At 29.7% G+C, this 25,430-nt stretch overlaps 3 protein-coding genes across 4 annotated transcripts; 2 read left to right on the top strand and 1 right to left on the bottom strand.

Annotated features, from left to right (window-relative positions):
• On the top strand, window positions 1-4,061 carry Bm4005 (the record flags this gene model as incomplete). Its single annotated transcript, XM_043074701.1, has 2 exons — window positions 1-273; window positions 3,867-4,061. Coding segments are annotated over 2 exons (468 nt in total), but the record flags the coding sequence as incomplete, so codon positions are not given.
• A 3,085-nt stretch (window positions 4,062-7,146) lies between these two features.
• Bm17986 (Uncharacterized protein) lies at window positions 7,147-14,095 on the top strand (the record flags this gene model as incomplete). The annotated part of the gene is made up of 12 exons (XM_001891853.2): window positions 7,147-9,010; window positions 9,960-10,069; window positions 10,379-10,600; window positions 10,792-10,881; window positions 11,126-11,227; window positions 11,614-11,692; window positions 11,904-12,061; window positions 12,261-12,392; window positions 12,528-12,620; window positions 12,969-13,082; window positions 13,366-13,512; window positions 14,015-14,095. 12 exons carry the CDS (start codon window positions 7,147-7,149, stop codon window positions 14,093-14,095), a joined length of 3,192 nt encoding a protein of 1,063 aa, XP_001891888.2.
• A 1,678-nt stretch (window positions 14,096-15,773) lies between these two features.
• Window positions 15,774-22,452, bottom strand: Bma-sul-1 (the record flags this gene model as incomplete). Of its 2 annotated transcripts, none has more annotated exons than XM_043074700.1 (18): window positions 15,774-15,938; window positions 16,247-16,496; window positions 16,754-16,840; window positions 16,989-17,092; window positions 17,440-17,579; window positions 17,689-17,797; window positions 18,114-18,253; window positions 18,415-18,553; window positions 18,785-18,911; window positions 19,144-19,225; window positions 19,519-19,634; window positions 19,895-20,070; window positions 20,391-20,541; window positions 20,659-20,828; window positions 20,967-21,180; window positions 21,553-21,722; window positions 21,996-22,065; window positions 22,385-22,452. In XM_043074700.1, 18 exons carry the CDS (start codon window positions 22,450-22,452, stop codon window positions 15,774-15,776), a joined length of 2,478 nt encoding a protein of 825 aa, XP_042930634.1. The 2 variants fall into 2 exon arrangements, with proteins under 2 accessions (XP_042930634.1, XP_042930633.1); XM_043074699.1 differs by having other exon boundaries at window positions 18,114-18,235.
• Window positions 22,453-25,430: the final 2,978 nt, after the last annotated feature.

The following is a 25,430-nucleotide window of genomic DNA, read 5'->3' as shown; positions in this document are numbered from 1 at the left end:
ATGGAGCAACAAAAAGATATTATGAAAAATTTACAATCATCAACGACATTCTTTTGCAATATAAAAGGTAACCCATTGTATTTATCAGGGTCCGGAACAAATTCCGGAAATGCATGCTGTGATACATCATTGTCATCGATATTATCACCATATCATTTTCGCAATTGGGAACTCGATCCTAGCACCGCATTTAGCCAATCGTTTGATCATTGTGAAATATTTGGGACATTTTATGATAATTTCATCACTCCTCCATATGTTTTCAATCAAACCGTTAGTTTTTCCTTCGCTTTTTTAAGTTAAAAAAAAAAAAAAAAAAAAAACAAAAAAAAAAAGGGAAAAGATGACGATTTTTAACCAATAAAAAAAATTAATCAAGTAAGAAATTTGCTATATTTTACTAAATTTCATGAAAGCATTTTATTTGAAGAGGAAAAGTTATCATTTATGATTTATAATTGATTTATAATTATCCGAAGTTACAATCTTTCATTTCGTAATATCTTACCGTTTCTTTCAATTCAATTACAAAAGAAGTCATAACTTATGATTAACTATATAAAAATAAAACGTTTCATATTGCCATTTATTATTATTTTTTTTTTTTTCTAAATGATCAAAATTGCATAAATAATCAGAGAGAGCGAGAGAAAAAAGAAAGGATAATCTCATCTTTTTATTCATTTTAAATAAAATTTGAACCAATGTAGAATACAAAAGTTTACACACAGCATTTTTTTAAATTAAAATTCTTAATTATTTCTTTATGATAATTCGACACATATCGAAATGTATTCCTAAATGTTATTTGTATTTTAATTATACATTTTTTCTGAAATAATATTTCATTTTTTTCACGAAATGAACATACAGTTTTTGAAGTAAGCATTTTAACTCATCATTAACGAAGAAACAAAAAAGAAATAAAGAGAAAAAGAAAGAAAAAGAAAGTATTTCGTTATCTGCTTCTGTCTCTGTCAGGTGTTCTGCTTACATTTGCTTTCTATCCTTAATGTTTGTGCAAAATTTCAATCGGAACCATATTTTCAAAAACTAAATCTTCATTTCTCATCTTCCTAGCTAAACTATACGACGTTTGATTTTCAAATTCAATAATAAATTTTTCTAAATAAAAAATTACGAAATGAATTTTAATCGCTTATTATTTTAATCCTTCACCTACGATCACATGCATTTATTTCTATAAATATTCGAATTAGTTCACACAATTTACGATTTGCTAAGATGGATGGAAATGTTTTTTAAATGCATAACTGAAAGGAAGAAAAATTCACTTCATCAGTAAGAAATTAGAATTTGAAAACTTTTTTCCACATCAATTTTTGGTTCATAATAAAAAATTTCCATTACGCCTAAATATTCATTCGTTCAGTTGATAATATATCTTTACCTTTTTTTTAACTGTCGTAAAGGAATCCAAGAAATTTCTATTAAGTGAAACATAAAATTTATCATTTTATCTAATTTTGGCCTCCGTTCTTTTTTTTGAAGAAGGAATGCTATAATTTCAGCTCCAGTACTTTGATAAGATAACGATAGTTGACTTATATAGGAGCAAATTACTTGCAATACCTAAATTAGTTTATTTTTTATATCTGACATTTACGAATTACTTTCAAAAAATTTGAAAATTTTCTTTTTTTTTGTATTTACTATTATTTGTTGCACATTCGGAAATCTTTACTTTTTTTAATGAACTCGATTAGTACCAATCATTTCAGCTGGATATTTCATTTTTATCTTTTGTTTTTTTTTTTTTTCAGGCAATTAATATTTCGGAAATTCCCTACCATTTCAACTTTATTTTATGATTAAATGATTTTGATAATCAATTCATCTGTAATGATATTTATCTATGCAGAAATATCAATTATCATGTTTATGTAAGCAAAAATATTGATTCACTTATCACGTATTTAACTGAATAAATTTTACGTGTGGAACACGTGCCTGTTTTAAACAATATAGTAAGCGTAAACAATATATTACATTTTTGCACTTTATACTGGATAACTGATAACTCTTTTTCCCCGAACTTTCTTTTAGCTTATGTTTATGCTTTAACCACTGACTTCAAAAATTAATATCATTTTACGGATTTTAACCTGAATTAAGGTTAAAATCAGTAAATTTTCATCCATTCATTCGTAATTTACCTTATATATGTTAATAACATAAAATGTTTTTTTTTTCCTTTTTTCTAATTTAGCATTATTTGTAACTTGGAATTCCCAATAATCGCAAAAAAAAGAGATTCTTAACCATACAATAAATAAAAATTGAAAAACTTGTTTCATTTTATCAATAAAAATAATCCTTACAAAAGAGTGAAATTTTTCATCATTTTCTTCATCGTATTTTTCAACAATTTACTGAATAAATTTTTTCAAATAAATTTTATTCATTAGTTAAGTTTTATTCTTCTCAAAGCCATGTAAGAGAAGGAAAGAGAGAGGGAGAGAGAGAGAGGCTTTTAAAATTGGCTAACAAATGAGACTCTCGTACAGACAGACAGTGACACTTACAAGCAGCAAATACGTAAGGGGTATAAAATGAAATGAGTGAACCAAAGATCAAAATAAAATGAACCAGTGATCAACCTTTATTCCCCGGAGAGACGACGACATCTGCTGTGTAGCAAGCATAGCTCGTAAATATCACTCAGCTAGCATTTGTCCATCCAATAATCATTCGATTAGATCACTTTGACTCATCCATCTTTTCAATTTTCTTCCATTTGCTAGCATTGGTTCACATTTATAACTCTATAGTTAAAACTTTCAATAGATCATCAATAATCTGCTAATTCAATCTATCATATTTTTTCCTTTTCTCCTTTTTAAGCTTAAAAATTAAAAATCGTTATTTTCAAATTCAACAATAAATCTTTTTTTTTTTTTTCATTAAATTAGTTTTAATGAAAATTATTTAGAGAACGCTTACAAATAAGTAAATTTTCTAAAATATCAAATAAGAATTAATTTCAAATTGATGCTAAGAAGTATATGAATTTTAAAAAAAAAAGATAAAGTTGCAACGGCGTTTATTTTTTTCTTAATTATTTCATTAATCAAATAATCTTTTTCAATCCATATTTAATTAAAAGTTTTCTGAATCTTCCACAATTTAGCGTTAAAAATTCTATAATCTTATCACTCAGTTAAAGTAGCAATAATTTGTTATACTTTATAGTGAATTCTTATTATTACCATATTTAATTAATTTTATAAAATAATCATTAATAAGACCAATGAGATGAAAATTTTCACAAAATGCTAACCCGTGGGCTGCGGCTTTATAGATGTGCCTTCATCTGGTTATTTCAAATTTTTAGTTAATTGAAATTGAATTTTTATCATTTGAGGTTTTTTATTCTTAATCAAGTACCTTTACATTACCCTTATTTTATGCCTAAAATTTAGCTAAATGATAAATTATTTTTATATGAATCGACAAGTTCATTATGCAAATTACTTACGCCTCATTCTAAATTCTTTTTTAAAGCATTTCACTTAAATTAATATTTGTTTCAATCAGTTATGTGTTTCCATCTCTCTTTTTTTCAATATAAGTCCGCACTTTTTTATATAGATTTTTGAACATTTTTATTTATACTAACGATAGTTTTCACTCTTTTCTTTAATTTTACAATTTTTCATATAACTTTTTTAGCAGCACACTTTTATGCAAAAAAACTTTTATGCAAGTTTTTTTTTAGCTTCTTTAGGCATAAACTAATAATTTTGCAGTCTTTCTTTTCTCTCTTTGTCTCTCTCTTTCTCACTGATTATGTTTAAGTTTTAGATGGTTATAGATATTGCATGAATTTATACATTATATGACAGGCAAGTGAATTATATGTGCATAACGAAGAGCAACAAATAACGATGAATACGAACGCAGCGTGTAATTTGGAAAAGTTAGTGCAACGACTTGAGACAGCGACATTACGTCTGGAAGCATTAGGAGCTCAAAAACCAATGTTAGCACCGAAACCGACTAGAAATGGTACATCACCAGCATCTACTGTTCCTTGTAAGTTTTGTACTTATTTAGGTTATTCGATTTTTATATTCTAACCAGAATTAATTTTGATATAAAACCTCGCTGTTCAGTTCATTTACATCAGATTTGGAATATTAATTATTAATTAGAGTAGAATGAAGTTTATGCAATGAACCTAGTAGAGGCAAAGCATGAATATTAGTTGTGCATGAGGAAAGCATGATTGTTTAAGGCTATGATAAATGATCATCCATCCGTTTTGTTCGAAATAGTAATTATGCTTTTGCTTAGATCTTTGATTTGAACGTAACCTTATAAAGAATATATTAGCACGAAGATAGAAAAAACAAAAAAATGTTTGTTACATTTCTGTGTTCACTTAGCATTATAGTGATTGAGAATTTAAAAGATAGTTAATTGTGTACAGTAAAGATTTATAGTAGGATTTTTATAAGTTTTTTCATGTTTTGATATGGAAAATTCTGGTCCAGACAATGGATAAAGAGTAGATTTTTCAATAATTTGTAAGAGATTAAATGAAAGCATAACTGAATACTGCGGATTATAATCATAGATATATTTAGTAAGTGTAGCATATTAGAAGAATTTAATTTTTTGTTGCATTCATTACTATTTATCAGGTGTACTCATTTTGTGCAACAGATTTGGGTTTTTAGGGTGATTTTAAAAGGTGATAGTTCTAGAGTTCAGCTTAAAAATTCAAAACTCAGAAAATAAACAGTCGAGTAAGAACGGAAAGTTTTACTTGTTCAATACTTTGATCAGTAGAATTTTTGATTTTCCAATAATTCATATGCTTAATATCTTAAATTTACTAATTGAACTTTCACTAAGTGATTGTCGATGTTCCCTTTAAAGCCTAATTATTCTTTTTTTTTTTTTTTTTTTTTTTTTTGTACTTTATTTAATGGATTTTAATAACATTACCATTATTATATCGATGATGATCGTTGCGGTAGGAAGCAAACAGGGGAAGTGTGCATGTCATGTAGGTAATAATAAGGCGTATTTGATTGAAAGACTGTGTACGAATTGCTAATGTCTGCCTTTTTGTGCTAGTCTATGTGTGTATAACTATGTAGCAAGAAAGATTTTAATTTTCTTTTTTTTTAAAAAAAAAGTTTCAGGGTCTTTTTGTAAATTGTATCTTCAGTTGGACAGAGATGAATGGTCGAAACATAAATGAAGTGATACGAATGATATTAATGATATTAGTTTTGGTTTTGATGAGAGCATACATTCTATGAAGCAAATAACTGCAATGGATGTTAATGAAGATGATCGGAATGTTCTTATACCAGTCGAGAATAAGCTTGTTCTCACCCGAAGATTTCGTATCCATAATTCTTATTATACCCTTTTTTTTCATCCTGTTTTGATCTATGGACAGCATAGACTTAGAGTTATAGCAGCACCAGTCGCAACTGCTGCCGAAATTTGTTGTAGTAGTGCTTTCGGTCAATAACTACAAGCTAAGCTTATCATTTTGTTCATTTTTCCCCATTTCTAATTAATTAAACTTTTTTTTCAAATCTAAATTTTAAATTTTAATTTAAAAGAAAATTTGAATCTTTTTTTATATTATCAAAATATTTTCACTATTATGAGAAATTTTACGAAGCTGAGAAGACGGCTGTTTGAGGACATGAGATTAGTATCTTATCTAACTGTATTTCGAAAACAGTCTTATGAGGTACTTCGGAACCAGAATATTCTGTCCACTTTTTAATTCAAAAACTTTTTATGTAAACCTTAATTTTTTTCCCCTTAATACTGCATGAAATCTTTAAATAAATACGTACTAAAACATATTTGCGATATCCTTTATTTAACTTTTAATCCTTCAAAAAAAAAAAAAAAAAAATCATTTCATTGGTTGATAATTGTTTATCTGTTTTATTTTTTCCTCAACTTTTTGGTCAGCTTCATTTATATTATTCTCTACTAGGTTTAATATCGTTTGTTTTCAATTACAGCCTTCTTGAAGTCAATATCAGTTGGCTTTTCTAACTTAGAGAGAAGAAAAAGAAAGGAGTTCGTTCAGTGCTGCAGGCTTTTTGAACGTTATGGAACAGTTGCTTAGTGGAACAGATCGCTGTCGGAAATTCCCGTTTTGCTTCTTTGAAAATTTTTTTCTAAGATAATTTTAGTATTCCATCATATGGCAGTGTTTCTCTTCTAAAACAACTTCATAAGATATGTGAGAATTTTTGCACATAAAATTGGAAGTTGTTCATGGTTAATCGTAAGTAAGGAATGACCTTTAAAGGTTTGACATGATTTTTATCCAATTACTGAAACTTACCTGGGTTAATCATGCCTCAATACCATGCTTTTAGAGTAGTAAATGCAGTTGTAAATCAAATAAAGCCGGTTTTTCTTTTTTTTGAAACATTACAAAACTTAGTTTATAAGACTGTCAATGTAGTCATTTGTCATACTCTGTTCAAAAACATTAAGGCCAAACTTCTAGAATCACTATATTCTCGATTTCTAGTATTTAAGTTGTAAAAGAACTGCAAGATTCAATTGATAAAATTGCTACTCATTCGCCATGAATTATCTAGATTACCTTATTTGGCAAAACTGCTCCTTGTTTTTTTTTTTTTTTTTTTTATCTTTTTTCTCATTTTTTTTTTCACTCTCGTAATTCGATTAATTGGTTGATTTAACGATTTGTGAAAATTAGTATTTTAATAATTTCTAACGATTTGTCGTTTATTGGTTTTCAGTTTTTAGTTCGGTTATGTGATCCGAAACAATATTTCCGAAAACTAAGCTTGGGAAATCACCGTTGAACCGTTACTATACGGTGTTTATATTGAAGTCTTCAAAGGATTGCTTATTTTGATAATGGAGTTTTCTTCCAGCTTGAATTAAATTTTATAGACTGCAACTGACTTCGTTATATTCACGTTACTGTCCTCTGAAAAAGGCTTTTTTTGCTTTTGCTTGTTGCGGCTCTGACTTTTTTTTTCTTTTTTTTTCTTTTTTTTTTTTTTTTTTTTTTTTTTTTTTTTTTTGTAAGAGAAGCAAGTAGAGAAAATGTTCTTCCAGAGTCCAAGACCGTTTGGACAGCACTCTACTTCATATCGTTCGATGAGTAGCAATATGCATTCATCATCTAGTATGACCACTTTACAAGTGCCAGAAGTGAAAAGTGGACGTACCAGTGCGCCACCAACCAGTTTTGTATCCTTTTATGAGGGTAGCCATTTTGGTTCATTTAAACCACCAGTGAACCATGCTTCTATTAGCAGTAGCAATTTCGAACAAACGAACATTTCCAAAGAGTCAGATGGAATTACTAAGACTGTGGAAGGAGATCGATCAAATATTGTAAGCTTACCTGAGACATCTACACTAGATTCCAAAAATTATGCGAAACACACGGCTTCATCTTTGTATAACTCACCTGATTCAGGTCGAACTTCTGATCAGAATTTCAACATTTTCCAGCCAGAGGTAGTACATATTCCAATATCGAAGAGCAATGTATTCCAGGTTCAGCGTCGAAATGTTAATAAGCAGCTACCACCTTGGGTGTATCATACACATTCTCGTGAATCGCAGCCAGAACAGACTTTGCAGAATGTTAGTCCATATTATAACGAATATCATCGATCGATTAGTAATAACCAAAGCAATCGCTTTCGTTCAGGTTCAACGCTATCTTTTACTGAGCATGTTCCAAAACCGATAGTAATTCAGTCTCAACCGGTACAAATTTCCAACACTGGTGGATATACCAATATACAATCAGCAAATGAATATGGAGATTTTTCCGAAGCACGAGTTAAAAGTTCTGTTCAGTTTCTTGCATCTCAGGTTCCTTTTAATGAACAACAAAAACAGCAGAGACTAATTTCTTATCAGCAATTAGAAAGGCATAAAAACTATGCAACGTTACATCATGTAGCATTACCAAAAGTGGGACTACCGCAAAGGCGTACATCGGATCCAACTTTGATGAAAATTAATGGTAATGAATTACCAGAAAGTATAGCAATGTTTAACGTTGCCAAGGGAGTTCGAGCGGAACTGGAGCAAGATCCGAAATTCCGAAAAAAAGCTGATATTTTGGGCAGCCAAACAGCAACAGAGCCTACTGCAGATACATTTTTACCACCTTTTTTTAAGGAACAACCGAAACAATCTCCCTCATTGCGACAAATGGAAAATTTTTTTCAGCAGAACGTTCAACAATTTCATAACGTGCTTGATATCAAACGATCACCACCAGTACCATCAGCAAAACCATTCAATGTGGAGCATGTACGTAGTATATTCCGGACTAAAAACGCTATTCGAACAGATTCGATACCATTGGCTACTTCTGGGTCTGTAGATGCACAAGTTACGCAGGATAATATGCTTTTAGAGAAGCCAATAAAACGATCAGTTGAAATTCATAAAGTTCAAGAAAGAATGCCTCATGCTACATTAAAGGAAGATATACGAACTTCTGGATTTATCAGTCGACATCTGATTGATACTTCACAAAATACTGAATCAACAGGTAGTGCTACAAAATTAGTAGAACAAAAGGTATGTTCGGTTAGTGAAGCAAGCAAAGAAAATATGCAACCAAAGCCGACAACTTTTATCGTCAATAAACCAATAATTACCGATAAAAGTCCTAAAATTCAGAAAGAAATAACAGTACTACAGGACCAACCTATCGTTTTTCAAGATATTGCTGTTTTGGAAAAAGATTACGATTCTCATACCACTTTCGTCAAACCACGACGATTAAACCAGCCATTTCCTGTGGATGATGCAACATTCATTAGTGGCAGCGGGAAACCTGGGAATGCCATAAGTTTGCCGGGAATTTTAATGAAAAATGGTAATAGCATCCAATCAGTAAACAATTCAGGGATTAAAACACCGAAAAAAGTTGCGTTTCAATGTGATAAAGATAGTAAAGCTTTTACGAAGAACGAATCCGAAGAAAATAAGAGTAAGTAATATTCATAATAATCATATCTTACCAAAGAATTTTACTTAAGAAACAATCTTTATTGTAACTATTTCTTTCAGCAAAATATTTTTGGTTTTTTTTTTTCATTCAAAAAACTTTTTTTCTTCAGTTGCGGTCATCTTTCATATACAAATTTATAGTGTAATTTTAACTTTGTTCAATAAACATTATGTATAGTTAATGATGTTTAAAATAATATAATGTGATTTGTGATGATCAGTGTCTCATTTCATAATCATTATATGCTACTTTACGTTCTCAAACACAGAAATTTTTTTATATTTATCGTGATGGGATCGTCGTTAAGTATTTTATATGTGTACACCTATATTGTAGGTGGACGGAAAGGGACGTTTCAGACGTTAGAGTGACTTTTTTTTTGTAGCCTAAAACGATTACTTTGAATATGAAAATCATTTAAAAAAAAAAAAAAAGAAACATAATTATTCAAAGTTTAAAGGAAGAATTACGGATGTTGGAAGTTCACACAAATGCATAAAATTAATTTATTAATTTTAGGAGGCGTGTTATCACTTTGCTTATACGGTTATTCCTTTCTGTTCTGGAAATCATAACGTAATTGTACTGTTCTGCTAAAAGAATAAAGTTCTTCAAAGTTTTCAAAAAATTATCAACAGAAGCAATAAATGTTTAACTTTAAAACTTGTTAATGTGTATTGAACAATTTGGAAATTTTTTCTTTTTTTTTTAAAATCATAACAATGTTCTGAAAGGCTTAATTAGTTATTAGGATAGTCAATAACTTATTTCCCAAAAATCGAATTTACCTTATGAGAAATTTTAAAGGAAATTACTAGTCATAAACTAAGGCATAATATCATGTAGTCGAATTTTTTTCAACTACAATTTTAATAAAAAACTTTCATTTGTTGTACACATCTTTTCATTAGTATTTTGGAAATTTTAGCATCAACTGAAACTCCACCATCTGTTGTACAATATGATGATGCTGTTGATGAGCCTCTTCAAAGACTGCTAAAACTAAGTGGTGATATTGGTGGTGATCTTCAAACAGTGGTATGTGTTTCAAATTATTTGTTTTCCTTCAGTTTTCTCTATCTTTTTATAGGGTTATGGGACGAAACATATGTCGTGGAGACCAGAAGTTCTTAAATTGGGCCTATAAACACTGTATCATACATTTTAAGCAAAGCTCAATCATAACATAAATGTGACTTTTGATATAAGTTATGATAACAGCTTTGAATTGACACATAGTTGTATTACGTTTTTTCTTTTCAGAGAGTAGAAAAGGAGAGGAGGAGAAGAAGATCACGTGAAGGGGCGAAAATATTTTATTTCTCGAGATAACATGCGTGCTTTTAGGGCAATAAGTTGTCGGCACTTTTCACGGAGCAGCGCAATTTTATTTGGTTAGCTGCTGGTCAAAGTGAACCGTCGATTAAGGAATTGCAAGCAAAACTTGGTCCAATGATTAAGATGATGGAAGATTTATCAATATTCAAAGAATTCAAAAGGAATACTCCATTTTTCAATCATATTTCAGCGGCAAGTGAAGGAATTCAAGCTCTTGGATGGCTCACTATTGTAAGATTCTTATGACTTTTTTGAATTTCGATATTTTTTCTAGCGTTATGCTATGCTCCGAAATAGGCTTGATCGATATTCAATTTATTTAATTAAATCTGGAAAGGAATGAATTATACAACAGCAAAATAAGAAATTTGTCACATTTCTTGTAAAAATTTATTACACACGTTGTTCATCTTAAATTTCAGAAACCAACACCTGCGCCATTCATCAAAGATATGTTTGAAGCGTCGATGTTTTTTGTGAACCGTGTGTTGAAGGAATACAAGGATGATAAGGTACGATTGTTACTGATATTGATTTTAAGATCTATTTTTTTTTTTTTTTTGTTTTGTTTTGTTTTATTTTTGTTTGATTTGAAAAGCACATTCGATTCTTTTTATTTTTCGACCTTTAGCCGAAAATGGTTTTTTATTTATTTATTTATTTTTACCTCTATGGTTATGCCAATCAGGAAATTCTTGTCTATTGGAACATTAAAAGAATGATAAGATTTCTCGAAATCATTTCATATCTTTACAGATCCATAGTGAATGGGCAAAGTCATGGTCAGATGTTTTGAATGCTTTGCAGAAATATGTACAACAAGTACATACTACGGGTCTTGTTTGGAATAGCTGCCCAGTGAGATGATTTTATTATTTGAAATTTTTAGACTACTTCAAAATAATCGTTTACTGCTTTTTTCTGACAGTTTGATTTTTTTTTTTCTTTTTTTTTTTTTGATTTTTCACATATTTACCATCACAAATTGCTTACATTCTTCGATTGCTATTTCTTTGTACCATTAGTTCCCTTTTCTATCATATTCGGAGAGGAAAATTCAATGAGAAATTTAATTCATAAGATGTAGTTAAAACACTGAATAAGAAAAAATCAGAAAATACTGAGCAGAAATAAACAAATTAGAATTAAGAAAGCTCCATGATGATTTTAATCAGTCAATTATAACATCTGTTACTGCTTTAATCACATTTAAAATATCGTATTGTAAATTCCTTCTTTTTAAGGGTGCAAAACCATCAGCATTGGTAAGTCCCAACAGCACTTTATCTGGAGCTGCACCACCTCCTCCCGTTTTGCCACCGGGTCAGTTTTTTGCGTTTCTTTATTTGATGCTTATGTTTTAAAGATAAGATGCCACTTGATAGCATAACCCGTGCCCGTAGTTGTTGTTACTACCTAGCAGCATAATTAATGTTCTTTGTTTTTTCCCATTTGATAATTGTAAGATTTCCACAGATTCAAACACTTTTGTTCATCATTCACTTAGACTACTTTTATATATCTGTTTTTCTAGATCTTTTTGCTGCAGTATCCGAAACAAACATTTCAACGGATAAGAGTGATCGATCAGCACTGTTTGCGGAAATTAATGCCGGTGAAGAAATTACAAAGCGTTTGAAAAAAGTAACGCCAGATATGCAAACACATAAGAATCCGTCACTTCGATCACAGGTACAGTTATTTTCTGGAATGTTACATTTTCTAATATTTAATGTAGAATGTTAATCCTACCTTCATTGTGATCATCTCAAAATGTAATCTTAATCCAGATGATCTCATACCAATAATTTAATAACTAGAAATGTTTTTTGTTACATCATTTAGTTTTCTTCCTTCTCCCACTTGTTAAGAAATTTTTCCATTTTTATAGCATAAAGAAGTTAATGTTGGGACAGCAAATAAAGAAATGGCGCAGAAGGCGACTGACAGTGCCTTACTAGTGAAGAAGCAAGAAGATAAACAGCCGAAAACGTGGTTAGATAACGGCAAGCAGTGGAATGTGGTAAATTCTTAACTATTATATATGGGAGAATGATGATAATAGGCAATAAAGGATTAGTAAGATTAGAAATGCGAGATAAGCAAAATAAGATATTAGGAGAGAAAGGTCGTACCCTAAACTTGGAATATATTTGAGGAGTACTATAAAAATAACAGCAGTGTTATGGTCGAAGTCAGTGATATGAAGCAGACAGTATATGTATTTAAATGTGAGAATAGTATCATTCAGGTTGGTTTGATTTAATTATGTTGCTATTTAATCGGGGTTATTTAGTTATTCAGGTTTTGTCGATATTTTAGCTGAGGTATGAAATGTAGTTTTAATAAGTGCTCAGAGGATGTTCTTAAAAAGTTTTCATTTTTCATGCCATTTCTGATCTCTTTGCTCATATTTGATAGGATAATATTGGATTGAACAGTGCGGTACCTGCGATATGATTTATTTTAATCAATTTCTAATTCCGTTTCGAATTTCATATTCATCAAGACGGGAATGACCTAAGTTCTAGTCATTAACAGAACAAGATTTATCAGAAGATTTGAATGTATTTTCCACCGAAATTCATTTTAAATTTAGATCAGAGGAAAAGTAAATTCAGTAACGTTGGATAGTTGCAAGAAGACATCTGTCGTATTTGATAGCCTTTTATCGCAACTTGAAGTGATTAATTGTCAAAGCGTGCAAATACAGGTAAAGATTTTGATGTTTTTTTTTTTTTGATCTTTTAAATGCTTTTTTTTTTCAGAATCTCAGGACATTTTTATCATTTTTTTTCGCTTGATTTTAATATATTTATTGAGAACACTCATCTTATGCTATATATTTTATCGAACTTCATCCATCATGCTACTATGCTGAATAGTCCCGAATTGTTCTGGAAAATATACATGTTGCTATATGAAGTGTAGTACTTCTGACAACTTATTATGTCGGTTTTAGGACAGAATTATGAATTTTGTTTATACATTTGCAGACTCTCGGTGCTATGCCAACATTATCAATTCAGAAGACTGATGGTTGTCAAGTATATCTCAGTAAGAGCGCAATAAATGCAGAAATAATAACAAGTAAATCATCTGAGATGAATGTGCTTGTACCAGGTGCTGAAGATGGTGATTTCGTGAGTTTTCAGCTTTCCTTTTTTTTTTTTTTTTTTTTCTTCAAAAGGAAAAGAAACAGAAATTTGTGAAAGGATGATAACGAATAAAAACGAAAGTAGTATACATTCTTCATCCTTTTTCTTTCCTTTTCTTTTCTATCAATTTTCTAAAATATTTTCCTTATTATTTTTTTTTTTTTTTTTGTTTAACGAATAACAAGTCGTAGTTTATTTTGTGTTTCAAGTAAGAGAAAGTAAGCAAAAGGACAGAGAATGGTCGCCTTTTATGATGTTTTTATCTCTTGTTAGGTTATAACATTCATCTCAAAATTGATGAAAATTTTCTTCTTCGCAGTGTAACGAGCAAGCACTCGAGAATACTTTTTTACTCCTACAAAGTGAAGCTTAATAAAAAAAAAAAAAAATTGTCATAAGGAAAGTTGGAATCATCGCAAATTAGTAAGTAGTGAATTATTATTATCATTTATTTATTATTTATTATTAATGCTGTATTAAATTTCAGGTAGAATTTGCGGTGCCTGAACAGTTCAAAACAGTTTATGATGGAAAGAAGTTAAAGACAACAGTGTCCGACATATGCTAAAAGATGCATTGTGTATTACTGAGGTCATATTACGCTTTACTTAAGCAGCGAATAGATTTTTTTTTTTTCTTTTTATCCTTTTTGGATTAAGAAGTAGATAGAAATTTTTACATTTTGGAAGATATCTTCCACTTTTTCCAGAAATTACTGTAAATTGTACCAAAACGAAATATGTTTTCTTTTCCTAATAATTTTTTTATTGAAATTGTGATTTTCCTTTAAATATTTTGTTTTATATATTAAAATTACCCTTTGAAATATTACACTATGTTACATGCGTATTATTGAACGCATATTTGTACTAATTTTTGTATTTCTCTTTTTAAAGTTTAAATTATATATGTTTGTGACGATTCAGCATCCTTGCTACAAGTATGCGCATGCTTTATTATTATGATATGACGGTTATGTCTTATTCTTGTACTGCTTTATATTAGCAATATGTACTTATGCACCATGTACTCTCTTCAATTACAGTTAAGCTAACTTAACTGTAATTAATCTAGCTTAACAGTAATTACCCTTTTCCTTTTCAGGATAGGATCTATTCTCCACAAGAAAACTAAAAATTTTTGAAAAGTAAAATAGAGTTTAGGTCATGTTCATATAGATGTATTTCTGAATGGCATTTTTATAAAGAAGATACCTTAAGTCTTCAAAAAATGTACAGAATACAAAACAAATTTAGAGCATGTTTTCTTTATCTGAAGGCTTTGGATGTTTTCTTTAAGATATAAGGAGCCATACCGCAACATCTACGTTTTTTTTTACGTGTCATCTTGTTAGATATACTAAAAAAAGATTGAAGTGAACTGGAAAGTTAAGTGAAATAATCATGAGTTCATACCATTTCTTTAATCCAGTAACACATAGGTCCTAGCTAACTTTGTGATGTTCGCATTCGGAATTAAGCAAGTTATGAATAGATAAGATTCTTACCATCAAAAATATCTTCCACTTTTCCATAATGCATGATTGTTACTTTAGTTTAAAGATTAAAGTGCCACCGACCATTACCTTTGAAGTTTTTCATTCATATAATTTATGTTACTTGTAGGTATGTGATAATTTATTTATACGTTATTGTAATTGATTGATATCTTGACAGTTTGTTACAATATCAACGAGAAAAAGATGAATGAACGGAATGGATTGTCAGTATCTAGCATGAAGATATTATATATAGTGTACACGCATACACATATGTTCATTCCTCAGAAAACCAACAATGAATTATTTTTGCTTGTTGTCACTGTCTTCCTAGTTTCATCTAAATCGGAAACAAATTTCGGATAAGTTAATTTATCTGTTAAAAGGCATCAATTCATGTTACATTGGTGCAAAATTTTTAATATATTCTGGAAGATGGATGATGTAAATCGAAATTAATTTAATGATAGAAGCGTATAATGATAATTAGTGTGTTATAATGTTACATCTTTTATTCAAAATTTTTTCTTCCTTCGAAAAGAAATTTTTTTTAAAAATGCATGGAAAAACCGAAGTATAGTGATAAGCTTATGTGTAACATCGATTCAATACAAAATTGAAGGGTCGAACATGGAGTTTCTAAATCTTCTCGCTGACCAATAAACTTCATAAAATCCAGAAGGTGAAGTTTGGAAGCTAACAACCTTTCCTACCAAAGTTTCTGAAATTCTCGAGATTTCATAACAATTTACTGATTAATGCTATTATTATCACTTTCCATAACTGGAAGATGCCATAGTGAGGAGGAATAGTGTTCACATTGTGCATGACCTTGACATGTCCGCAAAAGTTCAAGTTGTCTACTTAGTTGTTCCAATATTCCCAATGGTATACTCCATATAATATTATGCAACTGAAATGAAAACGATAGAAAGCTTCAATTGATAACAAACTGCATCAACTAACACGCTAGGAAATCATTATTTGCTAACATTTACATCAGTAAGATGAACATTCGGGTTTAATATTGAGAAGCAATATAGTTTGTACTCTCAAATTATACCTTTTAATTCGCTGAATAAATTAAAAAGGCCGAGTACTGCTCGGAAAGAAAAAAAAAACGATAAATTTAAGTGGTAAAAAAGATTTTTTTTTATAGTTCAAGTTCGAGTTTGTACTAATTTCAGTTTCTTTTTCAAAAAACGGCCAAAGATTACTCACCTGATATGGATCAGCATTAAGATCATAGTAGCTTATAAATCCGGTGATAAACTCGCAGTACAAGAAGTTATGTGTACTGTTAACTGTTCGTATGCACCAGTATGTATTATTGTTGGAATTTTGACAGAAGCAAAATTGGCCATATCGTTCCGGCCAAAATGGTGGTGTCCTCCAGTGATTTGCACCGTGCACGAAACAGTTCATCTGTGGTACTACACAATTTGCATGCAATTCACCATGATTCGAGCTTCTGTAATTATTTACATTTTTAAAGCTTCTGCAATTATTCAAATTCTGTATTCATCGTTTTATATTAAAAAAAAATTCTTTCAATGTTTTGAAATATATTTCACAACGTATTCAAGGGTGAAACAATATACTTATCCAGCTAATCAATCTTGTCTTTTTCCGCTACTTCAACCCTGTTAGTTTCACGAGAACAAAGTTATCCATTTGATTACAATTTCACCCCTTTCTTTTGCGGAATATTATCAAAATGTTTGATACTTTGGATTAATCCCAGCAAACGAATTGTTGTTAATATTTCTTCCACTTTTGCGCCACCATAACACATCACTATGGCTACTTCCGTTCCTTCAAAAATTCAATATTTGCTTAGTTTTTTTTTTTTTTTTTTTTTTTTTTTTTTAAAAAATGTATTTCGCACGGCATCAGTAATCTCTAAATTCTATTTGAAAATTAAATTAAAATAAACAGAAATATTTAACTTCCTAAAGATTACCCTGGCAAACGAGCATGAGTATCACTGCAAATACATCCAGTTAAATCACTTGATGATAAAAAGTCATTCGATGGTCGCCTTCGTTTCAAAGTTCTCCGCATAACCTTAGAAAAAAATTTTCCAAATTTATGAAATAAATAGAGAACATGCACTTTATTTCATTCTTGATCATAAATTGATATTAACTATAGCAAGAAGATCAATGGCCGAATCACTATTTCAGTAGAACTTTTATTTTAAATTTGTTGCCTAATTTACTTTCATATCAATCTCTCGAAAAACTGACAGCACATTGTAACAACATAAAAATGATACGATTAATATCGAATGTTGCTTCGTAATGAATGATATCGCATGATAACCTAAGTACGCTTCAGTCTTTCATTCTAGAAGAAATAAGCATTGAAAAAAGTGAATCTGAGTTAATAAGCAATAAAAGTAATGGAGCAACCTTATAAAGCAATAATTTCCTTTTAAGATTTTCGATTCTATGATCCACTTTTGCCTTGTGGATCGTCCATAATTTAGAATTCAAAAATACTTTTGGCTTGCAAATGACACTAGTACTAGTATTGTATCGCACACACAAAGCTGCAAACAGATGTAATGTTATTCCACATGGCACTCCATGAAACAACCTTATATTTTCTGATATCTACAGCATATCATTCATTTGGAATTTGACAACATAACATCCTACAGCCAATCCTTGCTTTTTTCATTTTTATCGATCGCTTGATGCGTACATCACCAACATTTCGGTTTTCCAAAACACCTTGATACCATTCACCACTTTCCATCACTTCTTTCTGTATTAAAAAGAATGCAAAATATAAAATAGATGGCACCTTGTTAATGCACTGATAATCACATACTGCTGCTGTTTGACATTTAAATGTTTCTAAATAAATAAACTTATTGTCCTACAAACATCATGTGCCATAACATCAAATTCACGAAAAAACACATTACATACTCATTATAATACTCAAAAATTTATAATTTAACTTGTTTGATATTTAGAATGGATGAACTGAGCTGATAACAATTGTAAGAGAGAAACAATTCAGTAATGAATGTAAAATTCTCATGGGATTATGATAAAAAATTGAACTAAGAAAATACCTCTTGTATATATTGCAAGAATTCTTCTTCCCAAAACTTTTGCAAAGTTTCGTCTAGAGAAACCGTTTCACCTTCATCATCTAACTGAGCTATAGTTGCTGTCCGTTGAACACTTATTCTTTCTTGAAACAACATTTCATCTCAAAAATCTTCAGGGAATGAAATACCATATCAATATCGTCAAACAAATAATGTCAGATAATGTTAAAAGCTCTTGTGTATTATAGAACAATAAAACAAAAATAGTACAGATCAAACACATCTAGGAAAATCTGAATTACAAATATACTGCTGAATTAACCGTGCTTCGGTCTGGAACGTCGAAAACGCCGTTTTAGTAGTGCAGCCGATGAACAATCACATTCTTTGATGATATCTACATTCACTTCACATTTGAAAATTTTCCACTTACCAGAAGAATTATGAATGCATTTCCATTGCTGAAATAATAACTATTTGACTCCGCAACAATAAGTTCGCGATAAAGAAGAAATAGTGATTTCATTACGATAGAATTATATGTTCTAAAAAAAAAAAAAAAAACAAGAAATGCAAATCAGATAGAAAAATAAACCTTACAAGAAGTTTAGGTGAATTTCAAAGATCACATATTATAGAAAATTTAACAAAACTTAATTTCGAGCAGATTTTCCTTCTAAGATTAATAGTACCTGTCCTTTCCTGCATGGTTCTCTGAATTCTGATCGAGTACAGGCTTTTTGTACACGTAAGTCTTTACTTAATCGATCACGTTGCTTCATAAGTCGATCACGTATTCGAGTTAATTTCGCCATTTTTCTACATGAGATGGTGGTTAAAGATTGAAAAGTATTGTTTTTTTTTTTTGTTTTCGATTATAACATTACGAACGAATTCGAATACTCCAGAAATAATTATTACACTCCTCAGACCATATTATCTTGCAAAGATTAAAAAAGTGGAAAAAAAAAGTACAAAAAACATAGGTTCATTTTAAACCAATAATATTTAGCAGATGGAAAAAAATTTACGAAAAAGAAAAAAAAATCACCCTCTTTCGATTAGTACCGTATCTCGCCATTTAAATTCTTCCATTTTTCCTGCTTCCTTTTTCGTCTTCTTTTTTGGTTTATCTTTTCAAAAAAAAAAAAAAAAAAAAAAAAAAAAAAGTGATCTCGAGGAGGAAATCAGAAAAGCAAGAAATACAATTTCTGGGAATAATAACTACACCTCAAGGCTTACATATTGTTACTTCTAACCTAATCACAATGATAATTTCAACAATTTCCCGGTACTTATTAATAGACGGCGAGGAAAATAGTTAGTTCAACTCTATCCAAAATAACTGGAGCTAAATTAACATGCATCCACCATAATAGAGTGAAAAATAAAAATGCTAATCAAATCAAAGGAGAACTGGCATTACCATACTGTCGTATAAGTTGTACTAATGAACGTCCATCCATATGACGTGGTATAGCTATTCCAGCTATATCCAAAATGGTCGGAGCTATGTCAACATTCATTACAGGTTCACGGATCCTAAATATATTCAAGCTTTATTATGTGTGTCAAGTAAATATAGAACTTACCTCAGGAATAGCTTATTAACTTAAATTGGTTCTACTTTTACAGTGTGCAATTAATAACTTATCTATCTGATGAATATACAAAAAAAAAAAAAACATTAGTTATGTTTAAAATCTATCATGTGTGATGAAGTGAAGCTTATGACACTACTATCATAAAATAAAGTTAAATAAAGAAATTTATAAAATGAAGTAAATTTAAATATAATTTACGATATATTCTTCGGAAATCCTGGTCCACGAATAAAATATGGTACACGAATATCAAATTCATATGGCATATTTTTACCCTTTACCAAACCAAATTGCCCCAAATGATATCCATGATCACTTGTATAGATGAAAACGGTATTCGACAAATCACCCAGATCACGTAATTCATTTATCAGCTACAGATTATTTTTATTTATTATATTTATTTAACAAATGTTTAAAAGTAATCGACTCACTTTGACGATCGAAATTCATAATTGTGCTTAAAGTCATTAAGATACCATTCACAAAGAGGCAATATCAAAATTTCTGCCACGAAAATTTTAAATTTTATTGATTGTTAATTTAACCGCTGTTTCGTCTCTGTGATATGAAAAAAGGAAAAGAATTCTTCACCCTCTTAATACACAAATTATGTTAACAGACTGGAATTTTAAAACAAAATTTCAATACATACTTTAGCAAGTGGAAAATAAAAATAACTTATAAAACCAACTCGTTGAATATTACTATCTACACTTTGCAATGTTTGCAGACGTCGTCTATGTAAAACATCGGTAAATATAACATGGACTGGTTCCATACGTCCGGTATGTTGCAAAAGCCACTGTTTATCAGGATTTGGAGCATAATTCCAAGCTTCTGTTCTTAAACTCAACTATCAATCAATTTTGTTCTTAAACTTAACTATCAACTAATTATGCCAAAAAAAAGACCGGTTTCATTACTGCATACAGAATTTTTTAATTTCTGAATCAAAGCACCTGTGTGTTTCAACATCCTGAAACCATGCAGAATATTGTGGAGCTGGATCCTCGGGGCCATGTGGTGCGGGAAATGATATCACGATCATATACGGCTTGAATGGATCTTTGTCACGCAATTGTCGGATAAACGCTATCGTATCGTTAGCAATTAAGTCAGTGAAATAATCCTGAAACAATAGAGTAATCCAAAGTTTTCAATTACTGACCAAAGTCATAAAAATTTCGACGCGTAATAACATCTTTTCAAATCTATTTATTGAATTAGTTGAAATTCTGCAGGAAAAGAAAATTCTTTATAAACAAACCTTTCCATAATCCCATCCATGCTTGATCTTATTACCATTTATATTTACTGTGTAATTATAGAACCGGCTATTTCGAAGCAATCCCATCCAATAGTCCCAACCAGGCGGAATATATGAACCGATATACTCGTTTAAATATTTACCAAAATATGCCGTTGTATAACTTGCTTCATTTTTTAGATACACAGCAAATGTACTTTTTTCATAGTTATGTCTAAAGATACATTTGATGTAACTTTGCTTCAAGCTCAAATTTATCAAAAAAAAAAAAAAAAAAAACTTACTCCCCTAATTTATAGTTTAATTACATTTCATTTATTAATGCTTCTGCTAACTATTCTATCGATTGTAGTTTATCTCCACATGAATTCAAAAATTTTAACAACTACAAATTTCTCTTATTTGTAATTAAGACATAATAATTTAGTCCTGATTCAGTGTAGTAGCAGTGTTTATCGTTAGTTAATTAGAATTCCAGTTAACAATTCAGTGGTAATCATTAATGCAATTCATTCAAATAGACATCGCTTCCTAATTTTGTAAGGAATATCTCGAAATTTCTTAAAACAAATTCTAGGAAGAATACCTCCAATTATTCCCTGAACAGTTATGATTATTGGTAAGTACATGATGATTGTGTGCATACATTCCAGTCAATATCGAACTTCGACTTGGGCAACATATAGGTGTTGAAACGAAACCTGAATTGAATGTTACCCCACGTTCTTTTAGCAGATGTACGGTTTTTGGCATAAACTGAAAAAAAAAAAGATAAACAATTATTCTATTCAGTAAATAGTCGTCTCGAAATTGTTATGCTAAAATTCAGTAACTAAATGTTGCCGGCATTCAAGATATCTTGTCTAAAAAAGTTATGAATCCAAAAGAAATTCCCTTATATGAGATCCAGAACTAGTAATATCATAAATCCGACTGAAAGTTATCAGTGAATTTATTACTAAATTGTTATATAAATATAAATACAAATATACCTATGATAAATATAAATAAAACGAAGTACAAAGAGACCTGCATTGAGCCTAATTCAATATCTTGATCATCCGTCATGATAAGTATTATATTTGGTCGATTCGGTAGCCTAAAAATGACATAAACTGAGTTCTGAGAAATATGTAAAAAGTATTATGATCACTTTTAATATTTACATTTAGATCTAGAGGAACATAAATTCTGATAACTACTTGAAGTAAAACATTAAACTAAATTTAGATATCTGTGCTATGTACATATATGTGAGTAAACATATTCTGTGATCAAATCTTGCATTAATTATTAACTATATGGATAGATAGATACTGCACTAAATTTCAATGAAATTTCAAAATACAATTTTTAAAAAAATTTTTTTTTTTAAAAATCAAATTAAAATAACAATAACGAAGAGAAAAATGTATTACCATGCTTCCAGTGATAATGCATACCATAAAAAGTATGTTAATGGTATCAAAGAGATTAACCCTGACATAATTATTAGGAATATAATGAACTATTCACGAAACCGGAAGAAAGATGACAGCATACCTGAATTACATTAATTATAACAATCGTAATACAGCAAAGTAGTAATAGTAGTAATGAAGATGATAATATATCTTTCTTATATTACACTAAAATAAATGAAACTCAGGAAATCATATCTAATTTTCCTTTCAGGTAGATCAGACCATCCTTTTAATTTAGGAGAGAGGAAGAGAGGCAAAAACGGAGAGAAAAAGAGAAAGAGTGGAGAAAAAAGAACAGGAACAAAGGAGAAAGAAAACGAAAATATTTTCCATCGAAATCAACAAATCATTTTAAGAGTACGGATTTTCTGTATTGTTTTCTTCTATATAGCATCCAGTAAATGATACAAAATAAATGATACAAGTTAACAAGAAAGAGAAAAAAAAAATAAAATAAATAAATGCTGTCAAAAAGCTAATAGGCGGGTAACAGTTGCTTGAAGCCAAAAATTTTCTTTAAAAATTGGAAAAAAAATGAGAAAAAAGTGTAAAGAGAAAAAGATAAAAGAAACCGGTAAAAGAATTACCATCGAGTTGTTTAACAATTGAATTGTTGTATATATTTATATAATTTTGCCACATTTCGACATGTATAATTTGTTGTTTTAATGCTTACAGAATTGATTTTAACATTTTGATATTTACACTTTCTGTTGTTTTGACGTTTCCATTCTAAATGCCAAAATTTTGCACAAAATAACATAGAGGAAAATTCTTTCGAAATCCTTTGAAATACTTGCTGATCCTTTTTGCTAACAAAAGATTGTTTAGGAAAAATTAATTACAACAGTAAGCTATTTTGATACGATCTTCTAATTGTGTGAGAGAAGTCTTAAAAGCGTATCAACAATGAACAGAAATGATTATTAATTCTCAGTAACTTATAGGATAAGGATAACTCCAACTGACAAAACAAGATGGAGCTCATCTAGCCAGGTAAGGTTATACATCCATAAAAAGTTTACTCTACCTAAACCACCTGAGCACTTCGTTCCAGTTTTGCTAGGCTCTGACAAATGAATCTTTAGTAAAGGATGAAGCCTAATCCGCTTATGCTGTATCCCTTAAAAAAAAACCAAAGCCGCTGCACACGTTCGAAGGATTTTTTTTTTTTGTAAAGTCATCCAGCGATATAGTGAGGGATAAAACAGCAGGTGAAAAAGTACACTTGAAAGTTGTAGACCGAATCCCGCAAGCAGGCGTTTCAAGACATTGGTCACTCGAGACTGACTCAGAACATGACAGTTTCATCCGACGACATTCTAAATGACCAAGCAGTTTTCATCAAAAGCCTAGAAAAGATAGGGAGAAAAAAACAGGTAAAGATAAAAGAAACTTACAAATATGAAAAAAATTTTTCTGTGAAATTCCTTAAAATATTTGCTGTTTCTTTCTGTAGTGAGAAATTACTTTACGAAAGGTTTAATTTATAAGAGGAGGATGAAAATTATCATAAATTTGAAATGATATATGGATAAGGTGGCATAGTTTCACGAAGTTTTCACGTAAGGAAGTAGAAACTACGTATCGAAAATTAACATTACGTGTGAATACTTTTTTTTTTTCACTATAGAAACGAGGAAATAATATTTCTACATCCTAATACGAAGTGCGTTTGCACTTTTTATATAAGTCAAAAAAGTTATCTTACGTTAAGATTTACTTAAATAAAAATGTTCTTTCAAATAGAATACACTTTCAGTGACATGCAATCATTTGTCTTTATTTTATTTAAAATGAAAATTTTAATCATTCATTATCTTTTGAGAGGAATCTCAGTGAATGATAGAAAAATGATTCCATTATTTCTTTTCCGTTGTCTTTCAATTTTGCTTATTTATTACTTGAATAAAGGTTGAAAAAAAGTGAAACTACAATTATTTAGCAAACAAAATGTGTATATTCAATTGCTATTCACGTATTCAAGCAGAATTTTTCAACATTTCCTTAGTATATGACAAATATACCTCGATTATTTGCTATTTTATGCAAACCAAAATTTCAAATAATACATTCTAATGTCTCATCAGACTTTCTTAATTTTTATCTCCGTGTTACATGCATACGCATTTCTTTTCAGATTTTAATTATGGCAAGAAAAAAAATTCCTTTATATCAATAAAATAACATATAATGAACTCCTAATGTAATTTTTCACCTTTATTTCTTTACATTTTACTTATACCAATTTAATCTGTAGTAAGTAAACTAATCTAGGTAAAACCCTTCTAAGTAAGATGTAAAATGCCCGCCACTCTACTTCATTTACTTCAGATTAAACAAAACACTAGTCTCTGATCCCCCCTCGAAATCACAAAGCTGTCCAATAACCCCCATTGTTTCATACTGGTTGACGGCCTATAAAATTTCGCTACTCTTTACGAAAATTTCAATGACTCATTCATGTGTTAATTGTTTTTATTATTAAATAATTATTAGCAAATAATAGTTTGGTATAATGAGTATGGTTACGTACGTGAGCCAGTTAGCGTCAAAAAGAATTATCTGACATGGAATTATTATCGTCAATATAAAATTAATCAATTGCTCAGTCGTTTTATTGTAAATTTATTGTATAGTTCTTATTAAAGATTTATTAGTTTACTTTAACGAAAATAAGTCGATATTATCTATTATTATGCCAGATAGGATTTAAAAGGATTGGACGGATCATCTAGCTAATTTGGCATCACTTTTATACATGTAAACAAGTGGATGATATGGTAAAGTAAATTAAGACAACAATATTATCATTATCAAATCAGAATTTAATTTTTCTTACTAAAATTTTGATTCAGTTATATTCACTTTTTTTTTAATTGCAAAAAAAATTTTAATTTTCTCCTTTTTTAGTTTTTTTAATTGCAAGATATTACATAATATCTATATGCAAAAAAATTGTATGTTTTGAAATTCAATTCTCTTTTAAATTTCTTTCTTG

This window comes from Brugia malayi, assembly GCF_000002995.4.
Source record: "Brugia malayi strain FR3 genome assembly, contig: Bm_v4_ChrX_scaffold_001, whole genome shotgun sequence".
NCBI classification, from domain to species: domain Eukaryota; kingdom Metazoa; phylum Nematoda; class Chromadorea; order Rhabditida; family Onchocercidae; genus Brugia; species Brugia malayi.
This window is presented reverse-complemented; position numbering and strand designations above follow the sequence as displayed.